Source organism: Gorilla gorilla, chromosome 19 (assembly GCF_029281585.2).
Source record: "Gorilla gorilla gorilla isolate KB3781 chromosome 19, NHGRI_mGorGor1-v2.1_pri, whole genome shotgun sequence".
Taxonomy (NCBI): domain Eukaryota; kingdom Metazoa; phylum Chordata; class Mammalia; order Primates; family Hominidae; genus Gorilla; species Gorilla gorilla.
Window position 1 is genome coordinate 19,551,434 of NC_073243.2, and position 23,288 is coordinate 19,574,721.

A 23,288-nucleotide genomic window follows, 5' to 3' on the forward strand; every position below is an offset into this window, starting at 1 on the left:
CATGTCTACCTCTTTCTACACAGACACGGCAAGCATCCGATTTCTCAATCTTTTCCCCACCTTTCCCCCCTTTCCATTCCACAAAACCGCCATTGTCATCATGGCCCGTTCTCAATGAGCTGTTGGGTACACCTCCAAGACGGGGTGGTGGCCGGGCAGAGGGGCTCCTCACTTCCCAGTAGGGGCGGTGGGGCAAAGGCGCCCCTCACCTCCCAGATGGGGCGGCTGGCCAGGCGGGGGGCCGAACCCCCACCTCCCTCCCGGACAGGGCGGCAGGCTGGGCGGTGGGCTGACCCCCCCACCTCCCTCCCGGACGAGGTGGCTGCCGGGCGGAGATGCTCCTCACTTCCCAGACGGGGTGGCTGCTGGGCGGAGGGGCTCCTCACTTCTCAGACAGGGCGGCCGGGCAGAGACGCTCCTCACATCCCGGACGGGGCGGCAGGGCAGAGGTGCTCCCCACATCTCAGACGATGGGCGGCCGGGCAGAGACGCTCCTCACTTCCCAGATGTGATGGCGGCCGGGAAGAGGCGCTCCTTGTTTCCTAGATGGGATGGCGGCCGGGCAGAGATGCTCCTCACTTTCCAGACTGGGCAGCCAGGCAGAGGGGCTCCTCACATCCCGGACGATGGGCGGCCAGGCGGAGACGCTCCTCACTTCCCAGACGGGGCGGCAGCCGGGCAGAGGCTGCAATCTCGGCACTTTGGGAGGCCAAGGCAGGCGGCTGGGAGGTGGTTGTAGCGAGCCGAGATCACGCCACTGCACTCCAGCCTGGGCACCATTGAGCACTGAGTTAACCAGACTCTGTCTGCAATCCCGGCACCTCGGGAGGCCGAGGCTGGCAGATCACTCGCGGTTAGGAGCTGGAAACCAGCCCGGCCGACACAGCAAAACCCCGTCTCCACCAAAAAAATACGAAAACCAGTCAGGCGTGGCGGCGCGCGCCTGAAATCGCAGGCACTCGGCAGGCTGAGGCAGGAGAATCAGGCAGGGAGGTTGCAGTGAGCTGAGATGGCAGCAGTACCGTCCAGCTTCGGCTCGGCATCAGAGGGAGACCGTGGAAAGAGGGGAGAGGGTGAGGGAGAGGGCGAGGGAGAGGGAGAGGGAGAGGGAGAGGGAGAGGGAGAGGGACTGGTTTGTCATTTTATGCTTTAACTTTTTGTTTAGATATAATTTATAACTTATAGAAAGTTTATCATATAGCACAAAGAAACTCTTATGATCTTTACCCAGATTCATCTATTATTAATATTTTCCCCATTTGTTTTCTTACTATACATATCTAATATTTTTTCCTGAACCGTTTGAGAATGAGTGGCATACATCATGGCCCTGTACCTCTAGATACTTCAGATAAGGATATTTACTTATTTACTTACATAGCCATAGTTCACAGATGCTGATATGCTATTTCTTCCTGATCCAGTTTTATCAGTTGATCCAGTACAGGAGCGAGGTTGGGATCCTGTGCTGCCCTTAATTGTCTTATTGTCTTGTCTCTCTCTTTTTTTTTTTTTTTTTTTTGAGACGGAGTCTTGTTCTGTCACCCAGGCTAGAGTGCAGTGGCACGATCTTGGCTCACTGCAACCTCTGCCTCCCGGGTTCACATGATTCTCCTGCCTCAGCCTCCTGAGTAGCTGGGACTACAGGTGCACACCACCACACCCAGCTACTTTTTTGTGTATTTTTAGTAGAGACAGGGTTTCACTATGTTGGCCAGACTGGTCTCGAACTCCTGACCTCGTGATCCGCCCGCCTGGGCCTCCCAAAGTGCTGGGATTACAGGCATGAGCCACCGCGCCTGACCTGTCTTTTCTCTTTGTCTCTTTTAATCCAAAACACTCCCTCAGAATATTTTTTTTTTTTTTCAAGACAGAGTTTTGCTCTTGTTGCCCAGGCTGGAGTGTAATGGCGTGATCTTGGCTCACCACAACCTCTGCCTCCCGGGTTCAAGCAATTCTCCTGCCTCAGCCTCCCGAGTAGCTGAGATTACGGGCACCTGCCACCATGCCTAGTTAGTTTTGTATTTTTAGTAGAGACAAGGTTTCTCCACATTGGTCAGGCTGATCTTGAACTCCCGACCTCAGGTGATCCACCCGCCTCGGCCTCCCAAAGTGCTGGGATAACAAGCGTGAGCCACCACGCCTAGCTCCCTCAGTCTTTCTTAGTCTTTCATGACTCTGACATTTTTCAATACACAGTCCCTTTAAAGAAATAGTGTTTCTCAATTTGGGCTTGTCTGATGTTTTTTCATTTTAAAAATTAAAAAAAAAACTCTTTTTTTTGAGATGGGGTCTTGCTTTGTCACCCAGCCTGGAGTGCAGTGGCAAGAACATGGCTCACTGCAGCCTCGACTTCCCAGGCTAAGGCGATCCTTCCTGCCTCAGCCTCCCAAGTAGCTGGGACTGTAGAACGCACACCACCACACCCAGCTATTTTTTTTTTTTAATTTTTTATTTTTTTGATATTTTTGTAGCAATGGGGTTTCACCATGTTGCCCAGGCTGGTCACAAACTTCTGGGCTTGGATGATCCTCCTGTCTTGGCCTCCCAGTGTTAGGATTACAGGTGCGAGCCACCGCGTCTGGCTGATGTCTTCTCATGATGAGATTCCGGTTGTGCCTCCCTGGCTGGAATGCCGCATAGATGATGCTGTGACCTGCAAAGACCTTCACATCTGGAGGCACACGACACCCTCCTGCCTCTCACAGGTGATTTATTTTAACACCTTGGTCAAGATGTCTGATTCCTCTACTGTATAGTTACTCTTTTTCCTTTTGTTACTAATAAGCAATCTATCAAGAGATGCTTCGTGACCGTGCTGACACCCTGCCCCTCACTGAAGTCTTCCCCCCAGATTTAGCCCCCACTGATGAGTTTTGCACACAGGCTGTCTTATTGTGGGCAGCCCCCTCTGCTACCTTTGTTTCTCCGGGAAGGACCTTAGATCCTGGGTAGGTGCTCGTCCTGCCTGGCAGTCGAGTGCAATGCTGCTGTCTTGGCCAACGCCCAGGCTTCCTCATTTGCCCCGGCTTCAAGGCATTGGTTCATAGTCCCTTAGGGGCAGCTAGACCATCTCACAGCAAGCAGCACTCTGGGAGGCTCATCTCATTTCCTGCCCTGGAAGCTTCCCTTCCTCACTGCAGCCACTGAAGCTGCAGGCTAGATCAAGGGGACCACAGAGTTCTCCAGTCCCCCAGGGTGGGGGTGCCAGGAGCCCTTCTCCTCCGTAGCAGGTCTCAGAGGCTGACGATGGGGAAATTGCACTGGTGAGGCTGCCGTGGGGTCAGGAGGAACCTGCGATAAGACGCCCAACAGTTAGGGCAGGTGCTTTGAGGTTTGGAGCCTGGGACCCCACAGGAAGTGACTTGGTGCTGAGCTAATGTTGCTTCGTCCCGGCGCCGGTCTCAGGCCAAGAGCTGCAGGCTGGCATGTCTGGGGGGATGTCAGCGGAGTGCCCTGAGCCTGGGCCAGGAGGGCTGCAGGGCCAGTCCCCAGGGCCAGGCAGGCAGTGTCCCCCTCCCATCACGCCCACCTCCTGGAGCCTGCCCCCGTGGAGGGCCTACGTGGCTGCCGCCGTGCTCTGCTACATCAACCTCCTGAATTACATGAACTGGTTCATCATTGCAGGTGAGGAGGGGATGGCTACCCTGGGCAGCACCTGTTGCTGTGCCCGCCAGCCAGGGGCTGCAGATCCATGGTGGCCTTCCAGCCATCACCCATCTTTCTGCTCCTGGGCCCATCTCTGGTGTTCTCACCTCTAGAGGTGGTTTTCAGCTGTGCTCGAATCAGGGAGGACCAACTGATGTTCCCAATCCAGCCTCAACTAAGAAGGGACACAGGCTGGGCATGGTGGCTCCCGCTTGTAATTCCAGCACTTTGGGAGGCTGAGGCAGGAAGATTGCTTGAGCCCAGGAGTTTGAGACCAACCTGGACAATATAGTGAGACTCTGTCTCTATTTATTTATTTATTTTTTTGAGACAGAGTCTCGCTCTGTCGCCCAGGCTGGAGTGTAGTGGCGCAATCTCAGCTCACTGCAACCTCTGTCTCCCAGGTTCAAGTGATTCTCCTGCCTCAGCCTCCTGAGTAGCTGGGATTACAGGCATGCACCACCACATCTGGCTAATTTTTGTATTTTGAGTAGAGGAGTAGGGATGGGGTTTTACCATGTTAGTCAGGCTGGTCTCGAACTGCTGACCTCAGGTGATCCACCCGCCTCGGCCTCCCAAAGTGCTGGGATTACAGGCATGAGCCACCGCCCCCGGCCTTTTTTTTTTTCTTGAGACAGAGTCTCAATCTGTCGCCCAGGCTGGAGTGCAGTGGAGCGATCTCGGCTCACAGCAACTTCTGCCTCCCAGGTTCAAGCGATTCCTATCTCAGCCTCCCGAGTAGCTGGGACTACGGGCGCATACCACCACGCCAGGCTAGTTTTTGTATTTTTAGTAGAGACGGGGTTTTGCCGTGTGTGCCAGGCTGTCTCGAACTCCAGACCTCAGGTGATCCGCCTGCCTCGGCCTCCCACAGTGCTGGGATTATAGGCATGAGCCCCTGCGCCCAGCCGAGACTCTGTCTGTATTTAAAAAATTAAAAATATTTTAGGGCTGGGTGCGGTGGCTCAGGCCTGTAATCCCAGCACTGTGGGAGGCCAAGGTGAGCGGATCACTTGAAGTGAGGACTTTGTGACCAGCCTGGGCAACATGGTGAAACCCTGTCTCTACTAAAACTACAAAAATTAGCCGAGCATGGTAGCGGGCACCTGTAATCTCAGCTACTGGGGAGGCTGAGGCAGAGAATTGCTTGAACCTGGGAGGTGGATGTTGCAGTGAGCCGAGATCCCACCATTGAGCCAAGATCCCACCATTGCACTCCAGTCTGGGCGACAGAGCAAGGCTCTGTCTCAAAAAAAAAAAAAAAAAAAAAAGAATAAATAAATAAATATTTTTAAAAATTAAGGGAGGGCACAGAGGGGGTGGGGCCAGAGACATAATGAGGGGTGGGTGGGTGAGGACAGCAGGGAGGACTTCCAGGCAGAGGCCCCCAGGTTCTAGGTGGAGGACAGGGTAGCCTGGGCCAGACAAGAATAGTTCCTGCTGGCTGTGTTTCTAGGACAACAGGCTGCTCGCAGACCTCACACGTCCTGTCTTCCTTCTTGCAGGCTTCAGGGCTCAACCTGCTCTGTCTTCTGTCACTCATTCACTAACTCACTCACTCATTCATTCATTCAAGACTGATCAGGGGCCAGGCGTGGTGGCTCACACCTGTAATCCCAGCACTTTGGGAGGCTGAGGTGGGTGGATCACCCGAGGTTAGGAATTCGAGACCAGCCTGGCCGACGTGGTGAAACCCCGTCTCTACTAAAAATACAAAAATTAGCCGGGCGAGGTGGCGGGCACCTGTAATCCCAGCTACTCGGGAGGCTGAGGCAGGACAATCGCTTGAACCCGGGAGGCGGAGGTTGCGGTGAGCTGAGATCGTGCCATTGCACTCCAGCCTGGGCGACAGAGAGAGACTGTGTCTCAAACAACAACAATAACAACAGCTGATTGAGGTTCCACTTGCTCTTCTCTTCTTGTCATTCATTCATTCACTCAGTCATTCATTCAAGACCGGCTGAGCACTAACCGTGGGCAGGACCCCCTGGTGGCTGCTGCGGACCCAGGGAGGAAATCGGACTTGTAGTCCCTGAACTCAGGAATGACCATCTCATGGGGCAGAGATAGAGGCTGGTTGATGGCAGTCCTGCGAGGCGGAGAGGTGCGGCCAGACAAGGGGGAGGCACAGGCCGGGCTGGGAGCTCAGGAGGGTGCCTGCAGCTGCCAGGCATCTCTGAGACCTGGGCATCGATCTGTCAGTTACCAGCTCAGCATGCCAGAGAGTGGCTACGGAATCATGAAACTCTAGGGGCTGCAGAGCCATCCCCAGACCTGGTCATCGTCTTTGAGGAGCTCAGAGGTCAGGAGCTTTTCCTCCTCACTTGAGGTCAGGAGTTCGAGACCAGCCTGGGTAACATAGAAAAACCTTGTCTCTACAAAAAATTTAAAAAATTAGCCAGGGACAGTGATGTCTTCAGCCTCTCGGGAGGCTGAAGCAGGAGGATTGCTTGAGGCTGAAGCGGGAGGATTGCTTGAGGCTGCGGTGAGCCCTCTAGCCTGAGTGACAGAGCAAGATCTTATCTAAACCCCTAAAGACAAAAAGCCAAAACAAAGCAAAACAAAATACATGAAACAAACAAAAAACTCCAAAGGGGTGTATGGGGTGAGAACAGAGCTTCTTGGGTGCCAGACTGGGAGCTTGGACTTTCTGCCTTGGGCAATGGGGAGCCATATAATTGGATTTGAGGCCCTGATGGAGGCAAAATGAGCCAGGGAGTCAGTTCAGAGGCTGCTGTAGTGGATCAGGCCAAAGCTGAGGAGGCCTGAGTTGGAGTGTGGGCCAAGGGCACGCAAAGGCGAGAAGGAGCAAGAGGTGGATGGGAGCCAGGAATCACCAGTGTGGAGCTCCCTGAACCCACGAGCCTGGGGACCCGCTATCTCTGCCGCTAGCCCTGGAGGTCCCTGGCTGGGCCCTAAGACTCCGAGTCTTGCCTGTCCAGGTCCCTTCCCCATCAGCACTTCCTCTATATGTGCAAGAAAGGGGGCTGTGGTTACTGTGGGGATAGAGACCTGGAGAAGTGAAACTGTGCTGAGCATCTGGGAACTGGTGGGGTAAACAGCTAAAATGTTCTTGCAGGAAACAGCTCTTATGGGGCCAGGGTGGTAGGCTACAGATGAAAGCAAGGGTGGGTGCACGCCTGGCTCTGGATCACCTCTAGAGCACCATGGGGCTGGGAGGAGCCCAGGAGGAGAGAAAACAAGTGGATGAGTCCTCATTCCTGAAAATGAGTCCTCATTCCTGAAAATGGAAGATGGGCACAATTTGGAGCATTTTCGTTTAGCTATTTATTTTGCTTACCTGTGTTGTCTACTTTTTTTCTTTCCAATGACTGTCTTCTTTGTGTATTTAAAATAATAAAAGGGGGACTTTGAGAGGCTGAGGCAGGTGGATCACCTGAGATCAGGAGTTCAAGACCAGCCTGGCCAAAATGGTGAAACCCCGTCTCTACTAAAAATACAAAAATTAGCCAGGCGTGGTGGCGGGCACCTGTAATCCCAGCTACTCGGGAGGCCGAGGCAGGAAAATTGCCTGAACCCAGGAGGCAAAGGTTGCAGTGAGCTGAGATCATGTCACTGCACTTCAGCCTGGATGAAAGAGTGAGATTCAGTCTCATAAAAATAAATAAATAAAATAAAAATAAAAAAATAAAATATTAAAAGGGGGAAAAGACATAACAGTTTGTATGCCAGGTTGCAGTGGCAATTGGGGACAAATTAAATGTCTAAACAAAGATTTCTTTTTTTTTTTGGAGACGGAGTCTCACCCTGTTGCCAGGCTGGAGTGCAGTGGCGTGATCTCAGCTCACTGCAACCTCCGCCTCCCAGGTTCAAGCGATTCTCCTGCCTCAGCCTCCTGAGTAGCTGGGACTACAGGCCTGTGCCACGACACCTGGCTAATTTTTTGTATTTTTTAATAGAGATGGGATTTCACTGTGTTAGCTACGGTGGTCTTGATCTCCTGACCTCAAGATCTGCCGGCCTCGGCCTCCCAAAGTGCTGGGATTACAGGCGTGAGCCACCGCGTCCGGCCCTGAACAAGGATTTCTTGCTTTGCTCCTCTGATCCCTTGATCTTCATGTGCATGGGGCAGCTCTTAGAGGTGTGCACGCAGGGCTTTCTTGGTGTGGGTGTTTCTGCGGGGACCCACTTGGGGGCTTCTGCTCCCCTTCTGTGGTTCTGGGTGTGTGGACAGGCTGCCTCTGGCTGAGATTTGAGCCCCAGCTCCCCCAGCTTCAGACGGGCAACCTTGGGCCGCTAAAGCCTCTGTTTCCTCATCTGTAGAATGGGGGCAACGACAGTCCCCCTCTTTTAGGATGACAACTGCGAGTGTACAGCTCAGGGCCTGGCTGTCAGTCACCTCCTGACTCATGAAAGTGAGGATTGTTCTTCTTCATAATAATGACAGGGCCAGAGCCGCATGGCTCACGTGAGCAGGTGCTGCAGACCCAAACCCTTTCTAAGACACCAAGAGGCTATCAGGAAACAGACCCTGGTGTCTGGGAGACCCACTTTCTCTCTCTACGTTAGGCTGGGCGCCCACTGCTGTGCCTCTGGAAGAACAGGCTTGTGTGTGCGCGTGCGTGCAAGCCAGGACACGTTCGTCTTTGTACGTACATGTTCATCTATGCATTTCCAGTGTTTGTGCACGAGCGAGGCCACTGTGAGGCACAGCTCCAGGGACTTCCGTTTACACAGCGGCCTAAGTAAAGGGCTGTGCACTGCGCAGCGACAGGGGGCTGCCGCCCCTCTGACTGCAGTGTGGATGGCAGCCCTGAGCCTGTGCATACGCGGGCAGGCCTCTGGGTGCACATCTCACTGCACACGTGTCTGTGTGTCTGGGTGTATGAGTGAGGCTGGGTGTACATGTCTGTGAGTGTGAGTTCCTGTGTGTGTGTGTGTGTGTGTGTGTGTGTGTGTGTGTATTTGTGCCTCTGCAGGTGTGTTTCTCTGGGAATGCCTGTTTGTATCTATATCTGTGTTCCCATATGAAGAGGAGGGAAGGAGCCGTGTGGCTGCGTGCTTATGTGTCAGTGTGTGTGTGTGAATGTCTGTGCCTTTGGGATGCTTCTTTCTTTCTTTTTCTTTCTTTTTTGAGATGGAGCTTGGCTCTTGTTGCCCAGGCTGGAGTGCAATGGCGCGATCTCGGCTCACTGCAACCTCCACCTCCCAGGCTCAAGCAATTCTCCTGCCTCAGCCTCCCGAGTAGCTGGGATTACAGGCGCCCGCCACCACGTCCGGCTAATTTTTTGTATTTTTAGTAGAGACAGGGTTTCACCACGTTGACTCAAGCTCCTGACCTCAGGTGATCCGCCAGCCTTGGCCTCCCAAAGTGCTGAGATTACAGGCGTGAGCCACCGCGCCCAGCCAAGGGATGCTTGTTTCTTTGAGTGTTTGAAATGCACACGTTTCTCTGTGTGCCTGCTCTCGTGTGCATGGTTGTACAGCTGTATGGGAGAGAGGGGGAGAGAACAGTGGGCTTGGGTGCCATGCCCTGTGCTGTGCTGGTCAGCTGTGGCCCTGTGCCAAACCTGGAGCAGGTGCCTTTAGAGGCCAGGAGGGCTACTTCCCATTTCCTGAGCACTGTCCCTCTGTCTGCAGGAGTGCTGCTGGATATACAGGAGGTTTTCCAGATCAGTGACAACCATGCTGGTTTGCTTCAGACTGGTAAGGAGGAGCCCTGGCTCTGGAGCCGGGGCCCTGGGTTCATGCTGGGGTGGGCTCTTTCTGTGGGTCATGTTCTGTGCCCAGCTCCAGCCCCACTGGGTCCCCTGGCACAGAGGGTGGGTGGGGTATGGGCCTGAGGGACAGTCTAGGCAGGAGCAGGAGAGAGCCCGGGCTGGAACAGCCGGGGTAGTGTGAGTGTAGGGTGCCGCGGGAGAGCAGGGGGAGGTGGGGCTGGGAGAGGTCCCCGAGCCTCAGGTCCTGGCTGTGGAGCTGGCCATTCCTTCCCTTCGTGTTGGTGAGGCTCAGCGGTGCACCAGAGGCTTGCTGGGCTTTGAGAAATCCTGATGTGTGCTTTCCTCTCACAGACCTGAAAAATCTGATTACTGGGACACACAAAGTCAAACAGACAGACACAGACAGACACATCCCCCAGCATGGGCTCAGATGGACTCTGGGCCCACAGAGAGCCTGACACCCAGCAGCAGGGAGCAGCCACACGTCCCTTTACAACATCAGAGCGGTTGGGGTCATGAGGCATTAGCTTTTCCCTTGTGGGTGCCTGGATGGTGACACACACGCACAGTGTGCATATCCACACACCTACATGTGCACACACATGGTCACAACACATGATACGCCTGTGCACACACCAAGGCTGTAACCAGCAGGCACCGAGGGTCCTCACAGTCCATCATCTCAGGGCTTTAGAACATGGCTCTCAAACCGGGGTACAGGGATCACTGGGGATACACAGTCACTTTCCAGGGGTTACATGAACACAGAGAGTTTTGAGAGACTGATTTATTTCTAGATTCTCAAGCCTGTATGTTTTTTTCCTAAAATGACCTGCCTGAGGGGGAGCCTGTGGTCGGCCTGTGGTTCTCCTTCCTCTCCTTCCGTTGTACAATTCCCTGTCTACCACGGTAAGCAGAAAGGGACTCCTCTCCGCATCCTGGATGTGCTGCTCCTGGGTGTAAAAACCTCCAGGGTATCAAACAGAGGCCCCCACAAGGATGCTCGGCTTCTCCCGGGGGGACCTTGGGAGCAAAGCAGAGAGCATCAAGAGAAGCGTGCTGGGGAGATTTGCCTCAGGCTACAAGCGCAGGCAAGGAGCCAAGCCTTATCTAGCTGTTCCCGTGTGCAGTGTCTACTATTTATCTACAAATTAGAATTCAAAGTGAGATAGCGGTCTCAGGGATGCATGTCAACACATTTCTTTCAATGAAAGAAAATGAAGCCAACATTTTTCTTATAATCAGTTTGACGTCTAATTGCTTTGGCAAAAGAGGACAGGCATTATTACTTAGATTCTACTGTAGACATTTCCCATAAACTGAATAAACTCAACCCTGTAGCTCCAAGAGTTTGGATGAAAATACAGTTAAAAAAAATACACAACAACGCTGGAAATCCCATCCGTGGCAACGATTCAAACTTGGGATAAGAACATTTTAATGTTAGCTGAAAATGTGTGGAGGAGTACATAGTTCTAGAAACTTCTTTAAGAGTGACATGAGAGCCGGGTGCAGTGGCTCACGCCTGTAATCCCAGCTCTTAGGGAGGCAGAGGTGGGAGAATAGCTTGAGCCCAGGAGTTCGAGACCTGCTTGGGCAATATAGTGAGACCCCATTCTCCACAGAAAGGAAAAAAAAAAGACGAAAGAGTTACGTGAGCAACAGTTAGAAGATCATGGCTTTAGAACATGCATGGTTTCCAATTGCCCCTCAGTCTTGTGGCCAAGAGGCAGCGGCTGATGCTGATCTTCCAGCCATATCTGTGGCCAAAGTGAGACCATCTTGGTTCAACACCTACAACCTTCTAGATTAAATAGATAATGGTGGTTTAGTCAACATTTCCCTTCACTGGTTCTTTTTTTTTTCCTTTTTTTCTTGAGATGGAGTTTCGCTCTTATTGCTCAGGCTGGAGCGCAATGGCATGATCTCGGCTCACTGCAACCTCTGACTCCTGGGTTCAAGTGATTCTCCTGCCTCAGCCTCCCAAGTAGCTGGAATTACAGGCACCTGCCATCATGCCAGGCTGATTTTTGTACTTTTAGTAGAGATGGTGGGGGTGTGTTGGGGGGGTCTCACCATGTTGGCCAGGCTGGTCTCGAACTCCTGACCTCAGGTGGTCCACCAGCCTTGACCTCCCAAAGTGTTGAGATTACAGGTGTGAGCCACCACACTGGCCCTTACCATAGTATGGTTCTTACCATAGTGGTCAAGATTATTACTACAAGTCCTGGGCCACGGAGGGAGAAGTGTGTGTGTGTGTGTGTGTGTGTGTGTGTGTGTGTGTGTTTGGGAGTAGGTAAAGAGAAGGGTCATCTTTGCAGAAGCAGCTCAAAAATTTCATGAAAGGACAGTGGGCTTGGAGGCCTGATGACCAGGCTGGTCTCTGGTGGCCTCAGGTGAGTCTCTTTACCTTTTCCGGTTGCTGTTCTATGGCCCTAGACCCTGTCTGTCCACAGGGCTGCTGAGAAGTGGAAACTGATGACTGAGGGAGAGGGTGTTGAAGAGATAGAGGGGTTGGGCTGGGCGCGGTGGCTCACGCCTGTAATCCCAGCACTTTGGGAGGCTGGGTGGATCACCTGAGGTCGAGAGTTTGAGACCAGCCTGGCCAACATGGTGAAACCTCGTCTCTACTAAAAATACAAAAATTAGCCAGGTGTGGTGGCAGGTGCCTGGAATCCCAGCTACTTGGGAGGCTGAGGCAGGACAATCACTTGAGCCCAGAAGGCAGAGGTTGCAGTGAGCTGAGATCGTGCCACTGCACTCCAGACTGGGCCACAGAGCGAGACTGTCTCAAAAAAAAAAACAAAAAAAGAGAAGAGGAGTGGAAGGTGAGAAGAGGCAGTGGTCAGGCTCCCTCCAGCCACCCATGGGATAGAGAGGCTGCTGGAGTGAGTTCATTAATTAATAATATTTAAAACTAACACTGACTTGGCCCTTACCACATGTCAGGCACGATTCTAAGTGCTTTAAATACCAACTTATTTAATCTTCACGACAATCCCACCAGGCAGGTTTTACTATTATGTCCATTTTACAGATGGTGAAACTGAGGCTTAGAGAAGTTATGAGACTTGCTGAAGCTGGGATTTGAATCCAGGACGTGTGCCTCCAGAGTCTGTCTTTTAACTCTGGGAGCATTCATTTCACCCACTGTGTCACAGAAATGATTTGAATTAGGAGATCTTGGGAATGAGGAGTGTCTGTTTTCCCCTTGGGAAGGGCATCTGCAGATTCACAGAGCGTCTGCAGGTTTAAGGCACTTAAAACAGCCTGCAAGTGATCCCTGCATGTGAGGAATATGAGGATATATACATATTTGTTGTTGTTTGTTTGCTTTTTGTTTTTTTTTTTTTTTTGAGAGAGACTCTCGCTCTGTCACACAGGCTGGAGTGCAGTGGTGCAATCTCAGCTCACTGCAACCTCCACCTCCCAGGTTCAAGCAATTCTTCTCCCTCAGCCTCCCCAGTAGCTGGGATTACAGGCGCCCACCACCATGCTCAGCTAATTTCTGTATTTTTAGTAGAGATGGGATTTTACCATGTTGGCCCGGCTGGTCTCGAACTCCTGACCTTGGGTGATCCACTGGCCTTGGCTTCCCAAAGTGCTGGGATTACAGGCGTGAGCCACCACGCCCGGCTGGGAAATAGTTTTATAACTTTTGGATAAAGAAGATATGCATAAACAAGATATGAAATAACACTTGCCCCTCCAGAAGGTTAATAAATTTGACTACAAAGCTAAACACTTCCGTATGATGGTGATTGAAATTATGCAATCAGTAATAATAATAGATAACATTTATTGGACATTTACATGAAGCTATGCAGATAACTTTTATGTGCTTTATTTTACTTAATTCTCTCAGCAACCAAACAAGGGAATAGCACTGTTGATGAAAGGGGAACACGAAGAGTTAAGGAATCTACCCAAGGTCACATAGCTAGAAAGTGGCGAGCCAGGATTTAAACCCAGCCAACTTAGTCCCAGAAGTTGCGTTTCTAATTCTTAAAACAAATATAAAAGACTATGGGAACTTATTCCCAAAACATATTAACAAACAACAGCCCAATAGAAAAATGGACAGTGGGCCAGGCGCAGTGGCCCACGCCTGTAACCCCAGCACTTTAGGAGGCCGAGGTGGGTGGATCCCTTGAGCCCAGGAGTTCGAGACCAGCCTGCACAAGATGGTGAAACCCCGTCTCTGCAAAAACTACAAAAATTAGCCAGGTGTGGTGGTACTTGCCTGTAGTCTCAACTACTCTGGAGGCTGAGGTGGGAGGATGGCTTGAGGCCAGGAGGCAGAGGCTGCAGGGAGCTGAGATTGAACCACTGCACTCCAGCCTGGGTGACAGAGCGAGACTTTGTCTCAAAAAGTAAAATAAAAGTATAAATGCAGCTGTGTCCAGGGAACATTTTACCTATGTAGGAAAACCAACTTTTTCCTGGCTTCCTGGAATCATCACTAGTTCACAGTCAATATGCTTATTCTTTTTTTTTTTTTTTTTTTTTGAGTCCAAGTCTTGCTCTGTCGCCCAGGCTGGAGTGCAGTGGCGTGATCCCGGCTCACTGCAACCTCCGCCTCCCAGGTTCAAACGATTCTTGTGCCTCGTCCTCTCGAGTAGCTGGGAGTACAGGTGCCCACCATCACGCCTGGCTAATTTTTTTTTTTTTTTTTTTTTTTTTTTTTTAGTAGAGATGGGGTTTCACTATGTTGCCCAGGCTGGTCTTGAACTCCTCAGCTCAGGCAATCTGCCCGCCTCAGCCTCCCAAAGTGCTGGGATTACAGGCGTGAGCCACCACGCCCGGCCCAGTGTGCTCATTCTAAAGCGTCCTCATCTGCTGCTCAGAGTAGGCCCAGGCTGACTTCCCTCTTTCCCCGCTCCCCGTTGCCCCAGTAGGTGCATGAATGAAAAATCAGACCTGTCGCCATATCCAGGCTCACGGGGGTCATGTGTGTTTGTAAAGCCGGGAAACTGGCATCTGTTCCATGCCTGACGCTCCACATTCAGTTCCCATCTCACCTTCACCATCATGGGAGAGGATGGTGACCTCTCCAGTGTTGGGGTGATACTCAGAGCAAGCGGCAGAGCTGGGCTTTGGGTTTGGGGCCAGATTGAGGCCTCCACACTCTGGGCTGGGGCTGCATGTTGGCCACGCACTGTGAGGTTCAGGTTCACCTTATCTTTTCTTCCTCATACCCTGGGCCCACTGCCAAGATGCCAGCTTGTGGCATCTGAGTCAGGCTCCTTCCCTGGGCCTGCTGGGCCGTCTGCCCTGCCACGGTCGTGGGGGGATCCAGGCTGCCCCTGTGTGTCTCCTTCAGTCTTCGTTAGCTGCCTGCTGCTGTCTGCACCTGTGTTTGGCTACCTGGGCGACCGACATAGCCGCAAGGCCACCATGAGCTTTGGGATCTTGCTGTGGTCAGGAGCTGGCCTCTCTAGCTCCTTCATCTCCCCCCGGGTAGGTGTCCATGCCCCTGTCCAGGCCCCTGAGGCCCCTTCCCCACCTGCTTCCTCCCTGATTCAGCCCCGTCAGAGCTGCGTGGGGACAATTCTGCTCCATTCCTGGCTGTGACTGGATCAGGGATTGCACTGAGGGCTGGGAGAGGAGGTGAGAGCACAGTCTCCAGTCTCCAGCCTGAGTCTGCACAGGGTAGAGCTGGTGGACTTTTTTTTTTTTTTTTAGACAGAATTTCGCTCTTGTTGCCCAGGCTGGAGTGCAATGGCGTGATCTCGACTCACTGCAAACTCTGCCTCCCGAGTTCAAGCGATTCTCCTGTCTCAGCCTCCAGAGTAGCTGGGATACCAGGCACGTGCCACCACGCCCAGCTAATTTTTGTATTTTTTAGTAGAGACAGGGTTTCACCATGTGGGCCAGGCTGGTCTCGAACTCCCAACCTCAGGTGATCCACCCACCTCGGCCTCCTAAAGTGCTGGGATTACAGGCATGAGCCACCATGCCTGGCCAAGCCAGTGGACTTTCTTAACAGGAGGCCTCCTCTCTCCTACCTCTCACTGCCGCACCAGCTTCATTTATGCCCGACTCTGCTGGGGGTGGGGCTGTGGGTAACAGCTGCTGTCTTGGGGAACTGGCCTGGTTAGCAATGGTGGGACCCAGGAAAAGGGCTCCCCTGGGCAGGGGGGCAGGTGGTGGCTGCAGGGGACACACGTTTGACTTTGGGAACCTGGAGTGGAGAGGTGTCTGTAGCCCCGATCCCCTCTCCCTACTCTGGGGTCCTGTGTCATGAGGTCCCCTTGGCTCCTCCGACAAACCCTCGGGTCCCTGGCCCTATGGGTGATTTCTGGAACTCACCGTGGTCTTGTGCCTGCTCGCCCAGTATTCTTGGCTCTTCTTCCTGTCCCGGGGCATCGTGGGCACTGGCTCGGCCAGCTACTCCACCATCGCGCCCACCGTCCTGGGCGACCTCTTCGTGAGGGACCAGCGCACCCGCGTGCTGGCCATCTTCTACATCTTTATCCCCGTTGGAAGGTTGGTATCACCCATGGGTCTACTTCCCCAGGTGGTAAACTGAGGCCCAAAGGAGTCAGAACAGGGGCTGGACGTGGGTAGGAGAGGTCAAACCAGGAGGGCTGGGATTTGAGTCCCAATGCTACCCCTCCCTCACCATGTGAGTCTGCCTCTCCTAGCCTCAGTTTCCTCATCTGTAAACGGGGGCAGTGACACCAGCTGATGGGCTGGGGGAGGAGTAGAGGTGATGAGGATGTGCCGTATAGATTCATACACTCGGCAGTGTGGCCCACCCAGGGAGGGGCCGGCTATGGGAGGTAAGGTGAGGAAGCGTGTTAGGGCCAGGCCCTGCACCCCACAACAGGCTAGGCCAGAGCAGGATTTGCAATCAGGACCCTGGCCTCTGACCCAGGTTTCCTGAACTTGCCTGACTCAAGCAGGGCCCAGCCTTGGGCAGGAGGGTGTAGGGTATGTGTTTCCATAGGTGGAGAGAGTGGCGCTGGGGATGGGCCAGGAGCCAGAGGTCATTGGTGACTTGACCAAGGGCAGTGGACATCTGGGCCTCACGTGGCTTACTTTCCTCAGTGAAACAGCTCTGAGCCTGCAGAGAGCCAGCTCCCTGGGGCATGGGGGGGCACCCTGGGTCATGCTGGTGGTGGGGTCTGCCCTCCGCCTCCCTCCCCTCACAGCCCATCGCCCCTGCCCCTCTGTTGCAGTGGTCTGGGCTACGTGCTGGGGTCGGCTGTGACGATGCTGACTGGGAACTGGCGCTGGGCCCTCCGAGTGAGTCCAGCTTCCTTTTCTTCCCTCTGCTTTCCCTCTGGACCGGCAGGGACTTTCCAGCCTTGGGTGACCTTAGCCACTTGGCGTAGCACCCGGCGCCATTAGGGGGGCGGGGGGGGTGGTCAGGCATTGGCGGCTTTGGACATTTGGGGCCTCATAGGGAGCATGGGTTGTGGAAGTGGTGGCCGTGGGCTCAAAAGCTGGCTGCTTAGTTTACCAGCTGTGTGATCTCAAGCAGATCACCTTCTTCAGAGCCTCAGTTTGCCGGTCGGTAAAGCGGGGGCAGTAAATGCTACCTAAGGCATCTTGAGGATCAGTGAGATGAGAGATGGAAGTTCCAAGCCGCAGGGTCAGGGTGTAGAGGAGGCCCTTGAGGACTGGCAGCTAGGCTTGCTCAGCAGTTGAGCAGAATGCTCAGGAAGATGCCGGGCAGGCCCCGCTGGGGCTCCAGCCCTTGTGTTTCCAACGTGGGCACGGAGAGGGACCATTCTGAAGAGGAAGGAGCTCCACAGTGGAGGGTGCTGAGCTCAGCCCTGGGAGCGCAGCTTGGTGGGAATGCAGGCTGCGCGCAGACCACTGTGGAGCCAGGCCAGTGCCGGGGAGCTGGCGTGTGAAGCGCTGAAGCCAGATTTGGAATCTCAGGGGTGGGGTGGGCTTCAAGGAGGCAGGTCTGACCTGGCTTGAATAAACCTTCTCATGGTCTCAGCTGTTTGAAGGCTGCCCCAAGGTGGGTAGTGAGAGCCCCGTCCTTGGGGTTTGAGCAGAGGGGCCGCTAGGAGAGGATGCCAGGGCAGGACTGTGTGGCAGATGGAGGCCTGGGCCAGGGAAAGATCAGCTCTAGGACAGCAAGTACTCAGGAGGCAGGGCCAGTGTAGCGAGGGTCCCTGTTCTCAACCATCTCAGGCCCACTGACCTCAAAAGAGTGGTGTCTGTACTGGAAAGACGGGAATTACATGAAGTCCCAAAGAGACTCCACTCCCTGGAAAGGCTGCAGTGGTGAGGGCTGAGAAACAGTGGTACATCCTGCTCTGTGGATACCAGCATCCAGGAATCAGGTCACCCCCACTACCCCCAGGGCTTGGACACCAGAGGTCAGCCACTGGCTGATACTGTGGCCAGTTGCCCCCGGGGGTCTCTTGGGCTGTGATAATATGCAGCCCTGAGCTTCCTGGGCCCTCCTGTCCCCAGATCATGCCCTGCCTGGAGGCCGTGGCCTTGATCCTGCTTATCCTGCTGGTTCCAGACCCACCCCGGGGAGCTGCCGAGACACAGGGGGAGGGGGCCGCGGGGGGCTTCAGGAGCAGCTGGTGTGAGGACGTCAGATACCTGGGGAAAAAGTGAGTGTCCCTGCTACCCCCTGCAAGGCACAGAAAAACCTATTTGTCTGCCCCAGCATCACTGACCCCCTCTCTCCACCTCCAGGGAGCCCTCCCTGGTTGTCCCAGTGTTCACAGCCCTCCTCTTTCTCTGAGATCGCACTTACCAACTGAAGTCCCTCTCCCTCCCTTAGGGCTCAGCCTCCATCACCTTGCCATGTGACAGAAATATGGACAGAGTGGAAGGGAGATGGCATGAGCCCCAGCCTTCCCTCTGCCCTGCCCATAAGTGGCTCCAGCACTCAGAGCCTCAATGTCCTTTGTATTCAATGGATGGAATTCTCCAGCCTTGCCCCCTTCTCCGGGTTGCTGGGAGGATGCTGGGAATTCATCACTCACCTCTCCAAGCCTCATGGCATGCATGATCCTCTGTGCCAGCCATGCTGGGGGAGGCCAGCAGGAGTCAACTGCTGGTCCCAGGCCTCATGATTCACTGCAAGGCAGGGCATGGACAGGATTCAATTCTGTTACTGAGCTGTGAAACCGGTCGGGAGGACTCAGAGGAAGATGGGGCAGGCAGGGACAGCTTCCTGGAGAATGTGATGCTGGATGGGGGCCTCCCAGGATGGGGAGATTTGGTCCTGCAGAGAGGAGGGAGGAGGAGGCAAGGTGTGTGAGTTGGGGGGGTCTCAGAAATGTTGGGGAGGCTGGAGCTCAGGGTGCTGCCAGGAAGGATCTGGAGGCTGGAGCTTGGGGTAACCTGAGTGTCTTCTTCGGAGCCTCAGTTTGCCTATCTGTAAAGAGGGGTAGCAAATGCTACCTATGGAATCTTGAAGGTAATGAGACAAGATGGGAAAGTTCCTAGACTGCCCAGGAGTGGGGAGGAGTGGACAGGCCCCTTCTGCCCCAGCCCTCTCCTGAATCCAGCTGGGGCACCTCGTCTTGCAGCTGGAGTTTCGTGTGGTCAACCCTCGGAGTGACCGCCATGGCCTTTGTGACTGGAGCCCTGGGGTTCTGGGCCCCCAAGTTTCTGCTCGAGGCACGCGTGGTTCATGGGCTGCAGCCTCCCTGCTTCCAGGAGCCGTGCAGCAACCCCGACAGGTGAGGGCGTCCGAGGGCCCTGGGCACCTGGCCCGGCGCGGGGGCTCTTGCTGAGGAAGTTCTGAGGTTCTGAGCTCCAAAATTCAGTTTCTTGGGGTGGGGCATGTGGTGCTGTGTGAAGACAGTGGAGCTCAGGACCCAGATGGCAGCAGGAGGCCTGGCTCTGGCTCTGGCCGAGCCTCTGCCACTCTGGGTGGCCATGGCCAGCTCTCTTGTCCTCTCTGGGCTGAATTCCCCATATCTCCACTCTTGGGGCTGCTGTGGGCTCCAGAAGGCACTGGTGGGAAATGGGGGTGAGGCTTCTGTGGGGCGGTGGGATGAGAGGAGCCTTAGGCAGCCACCCTTTAGAGGGGCCTGTAGCGTCTTCCGTGAGGGCATCCCATTTTACAGATGGCAAACTGGGGCCTGGGAGGCCTTGTTACTTCGCTGGTTTTGGGATTTCACGTGTGTGGGAAGGCTGCCGGGAGGGGAGGCGCGGGCACTCTGCCCTCAGGGCACGCCCTCTCCCGCTTCCTGCCTGGCTGTCTGCTGCCCGGCTGGGCTCCACTTCTGTTCCTATCGCCTTTGACCCTGTTCTCCAAGAGCTCCAGTGACCACTTGATGCTGAGTCAAGGACATCCTTCAATCCTCCCTTCCTTCTCTCCTCCTCCTCCCGGAACCCTTCACCCCGGCCTCCTCCCTGCCTCCAGGGGCTGCTCTCCAGCCTCCTTGCGGTCCCTTCCTCCTCTCTGACCCTGTCCTGGTGGGTCCTGGGGGCTCCTGGGGATGCTATCTTCTTCCCTGGAGCTCCATCCTCCCCCAGGGTTTTGGCGACACTCGTCCTCTGCTGACTGCACCTATGCCTACCTTCTCCTTCCCTCCTCCTCCTTCTTCCTCCTCTTTTCTCTCTTCTCTTCTCCTCTCTTCTCTTCTCTCCTTCCTTCTCTCTTTCTCTCTCCCTCCCTCCCTCCCCCTCTCCCCTCCTCTCTCTCTCTCCCTACCCCTCCCTGCCTCCTTCCCTCCCTCCCTTCCTTACTTCTCTTCTTTTCTTTCTTTTTTGAGTCAAGGTCTCGCTCTGTCACCAGGCTGGAGTGCAGTGGTACAAACACAGTTCGCTGCAGCCTCGACCTCCCAGGCTTAAGCAATCCTCCCACCTCAGCCTCCCAAGTAGCTGGGACCACAGGCACACGCCACCATGCCTGGCTATTTTTATTTTATTTTATTTATTTTATTATTATTTTTTGAGACAGAGTTTCACTCTCGTTGCCCAGGCTGGAGTGCAGTGGCACAATCTTCGCTGACTGCAGTCTCCACCTCCCAGGTTCAAGTGATTCTCCTACCTCAGCCTCCCAAATAGCTAAGATTACAGGCATGTGCTACCGTGCCCGGCTATTTTTTTTTTTATTTTTTTTTTATTTTTAGTAGAGATGGGGTTTCACCATGTTGGGCAGGCTGGTCTCGGACTCCTGACCTCGAATGACTGGCCCGCATCAGCCTCCCGAAGTGCTGGAATTACAGGCGTGAGCCACCGCGCCCGGCCGAACTTACAGGTCTTTAAGGGCTCTCTTGGCTGTAAGCGTCTGTGATGCTGGGAAGGCCCTGTGTGGATGGAGGGAACATGAAGGGCTTGGTAGCTGGGGCATGTCCTCTGGCTGCCCCTCCTGCTCAGGGGCTGGCGGGGGTGCCTTTTCAGGCAGCCTGTCTAAATAATCAATCCTAAGTCTCATGAATATCTCGAGAACCTGCCAAGGTCAGCCCAGACCAGGACTCAGAGGCAGCTAGCATACATCCGGGATTTGGGTCATTTGACTGGGCTGAGCCAGACCTCGCACAGCTTGGAAGGCTGGGAAGGTTTGGAAAGCACTTCTTCTTCTTCTTCTTCTTCTTCTTCTTCTTTTTTTTTTTTTTTGTTTCATTTGAGACAGAGTCTTGCTGTGTTGCTAGGCTGGAGTGCAGTAGCACGATCTTGGCTCACTGCAACCTCGGCCTCCCGGGTTCAAGTGATTCTCCTGCCTCAGCCTCCCAAGTAGCTGGGACTACAGGTGCACACCACCACGCCCAGCTACTTTTTGTACTTTTGGTAGAGAATTTAGAGAATTCTCAGTCATTTGTGCAAAGTGAGAGTGGGATAAGAAAGGGCAAGCTACATCGGTCAGCATGGACCAGTCCCACAGAACCATCAGTGCTGGTCAGGAGCTTGCTCAGAGGACGACAGGGAGCTACTGAGAGGTTGGAAAGATCCTGGTTGGACTGGTGTTTTCAAGAGTTCACGCTGGGCACAGTCTCAGCGTTCCCTTTGAGCTCCTTTATTTGTTTTGTTTTGTTTTGTTTTTGAGACGGAGTCTTGCTCTCTTGCCCAGGCTGGAGTGCAGTGGTGTGATCTCAGCTCACTGCAACCTCCACCTCCCAGATTCAAGTGATTCTCCTGCCTCAACCTCCTGAGTAGGCTGGGATTACAGGTGCCCACCACTGTTCCCAGCTAATTTTTGTATTTTATTTTATTTTATTTTTTTAGTAGAGACGGGGTTTTGCTGTATTGGCCAGGCTGGTCTTGAATTCCTGACCTCAAGTGATCCACCCACCTCAGCCTCCCAAAGTGCTGGGATTACAAGCTTAAGCCACCTTGCCTGGTCCCCTTTGAGCTCCTTTAAAAGGGGGCTGGAGGGTGCAGAATGGACCAGGAGGGTGAAGATGTGTATTCAAATCCTGGTCTGTAATTTACCAGCTGGGTAATCTTGGCCTTGACTTTTCTCAGCCTCACCTTGCTCACCTATCCATCTGGGAATTGTTGCCCAAGCTGGAGTGCAGTGGTATGATCATAGCTCACTGTGGCCTCGAACTTCTGAGCTCAAGCGATCCTCCCGCCTCAGCCTCCTGAGTAGCTGGGACTACAGGTGCATGCCACCAAGGCTGGATGATTTAAAAATTTTTTGTAGAGACGAAATCTTTCTGATCTGGAACTCCTCCCACCACAGATCTCCTGCCACAAAATGCACTCCTGGGGAGCCTGTGTGGAGGTTATTTTGGAGGGACAAGTCTCCACAGGAAGGATGTACAAGGGGAAGCCAAGCAGAGTAGAAGTGGCTCTAAAAGTGGGTGGGAAAGGGACGGAAGTCAGGTAGGGGCTGCCTGAGAGGGGTTCAAAGACAGGGAGTGGAAGGATGGGATTCAAGGAGGGAGGGCGTGTAGAGAGCCCAGACAAGGGCCGGGTGTATCACAGGGGCTCAGTAAATACATGTTTGCTTCCCTCCATTCCTCTTAGTACTGGGAGCTGGAAAGAGAGAAGGTTGGAGCCAGGGTGGGACCCTGGAATTCAGATTTTGAGTGGGGCAGTTTTGGGGGGTGAAAGGGTAAGGGTCAATGGAGATGAGGCAGACTGGGACCTGGGGTGCAGGGTGATCACCCACATGGCCAGTGGGATCCCCAGGATGAGACAGGGGATGAGGCAGGAAAGGGGGTGGGGGAGAGCAGTGGGACATTGGTCCCTGGGAGTATCAGTGAGGAGGGTGGGTAAGGTCTGGGTCAGGTCAGGGGCCCACAGCCATATTCCCTGTAGACACCAGATCATGCACTTGAGCCGAGGGGCTAGACCTGGGGCTGGGAGCAGGATAAGAGTCCCTATGCTAAGCTCACCCAGCTGACCAACCCTTCTGTGCTCTTCCCCATCAGCCTGATTTTTGGGGCACTGACCATCATGACCGGCGTCATTGGGGTCATCTTGGGGGCAGAAGCTGCGAGGAGGTACAAGAAAGTCATTCCAGGAGCTGAGCCCCTCATCTGTGCCTCCAGCCTGCTTGCCACAGCCCCCTGCCTCTACCTGGCTCTCGTCCTGGCCCCGACCACCCTGCTGGCCTCCTATGTAAGTGAGAGCCTCTATGGAGGTGGGGACAGGGTCGCGGGGCGAGGAACTCCTGTTTCCACAGGCTCATGCTGTGCCCAGCCTTTATGTACAATTATGTTCATCACTCCTTCTGAGTAGAGCTTGTTATCCCCATTTTATAGATCAGTAAAGAGAAGCTTGGCTGGATGCGGTGGCTCATGTCTGTAATCCTAGCACTTTGGGAGGTCAAGGCCGGCCTGGCCAATATGGTGAAACTCTGTCTCTACTAAAAATACAAAAAATTAGCTGGGCATGGTGGCAGGCACCTATAATCCCAGCTGCTTGGGACGCTGAGGCAGGAGAATCGCTTGAACCCGGGAGGTGGAGGTTGCAGTGAGCTGAGATTGCGCCACTGCACTCCAGCCTGGGCAATGGAGCAAGACTCCATCTTGGGGGAAAAAAACAGAGAAGCTTACCAGGAGTTCCACGGTG

General features: G+C 54.0%; 1 protein-coding gene across 1 annotated transcript in view; it reads left to right on the forward strand.

Annotated features, from left to right (window-relative positions):
- The first annotated feature begins 3,190 nt into the window (after window positions 1–3,190).
- The window catches only part of SPNS3 (SPNS lysolipid transporter 3, sphingosine-1-phosphate (putative)), a 54,823-nt gene continuing 34,725 nt past the window's right edge, over window positions 3,191–23,288 (forward strand). Inside the window, exons 1-8 of the mRNA XM_019013495.4 lie at window positions 3,191–3,627; window positions 9,250–9,315; window positions 14,653–14,789; window positions 15,667–15,818; window positions 16,514–16,580; window positions 17,769–17,917; window positions 18,845–18,997; window positions 22,646–22,835. Coding sequence (XP_018869040.2) covers window positions 3,429–3,627; window positions 9,250–9,315; window positions 14,653–14,789; window positions 15,667–15,818; window positions 16,514–16,580; window positions 17,769–17,917; window positions 18,845–18,997; window positions 22,646–22,835 — 1,113 coding nt within the window. The 5' untranslated portion in view covers window positions 3,191–3,428. The remainder of the gene's footprint in view (window positions 3,628–9,249; window positions 9,316–14,652; window positions 14,790–15,666; window positions 15,819–16,513; window positions 16,581–17,768; window positions 17,918–18,844; window positions 18,998–22,645; window positions 22,836–23,288) is intronic.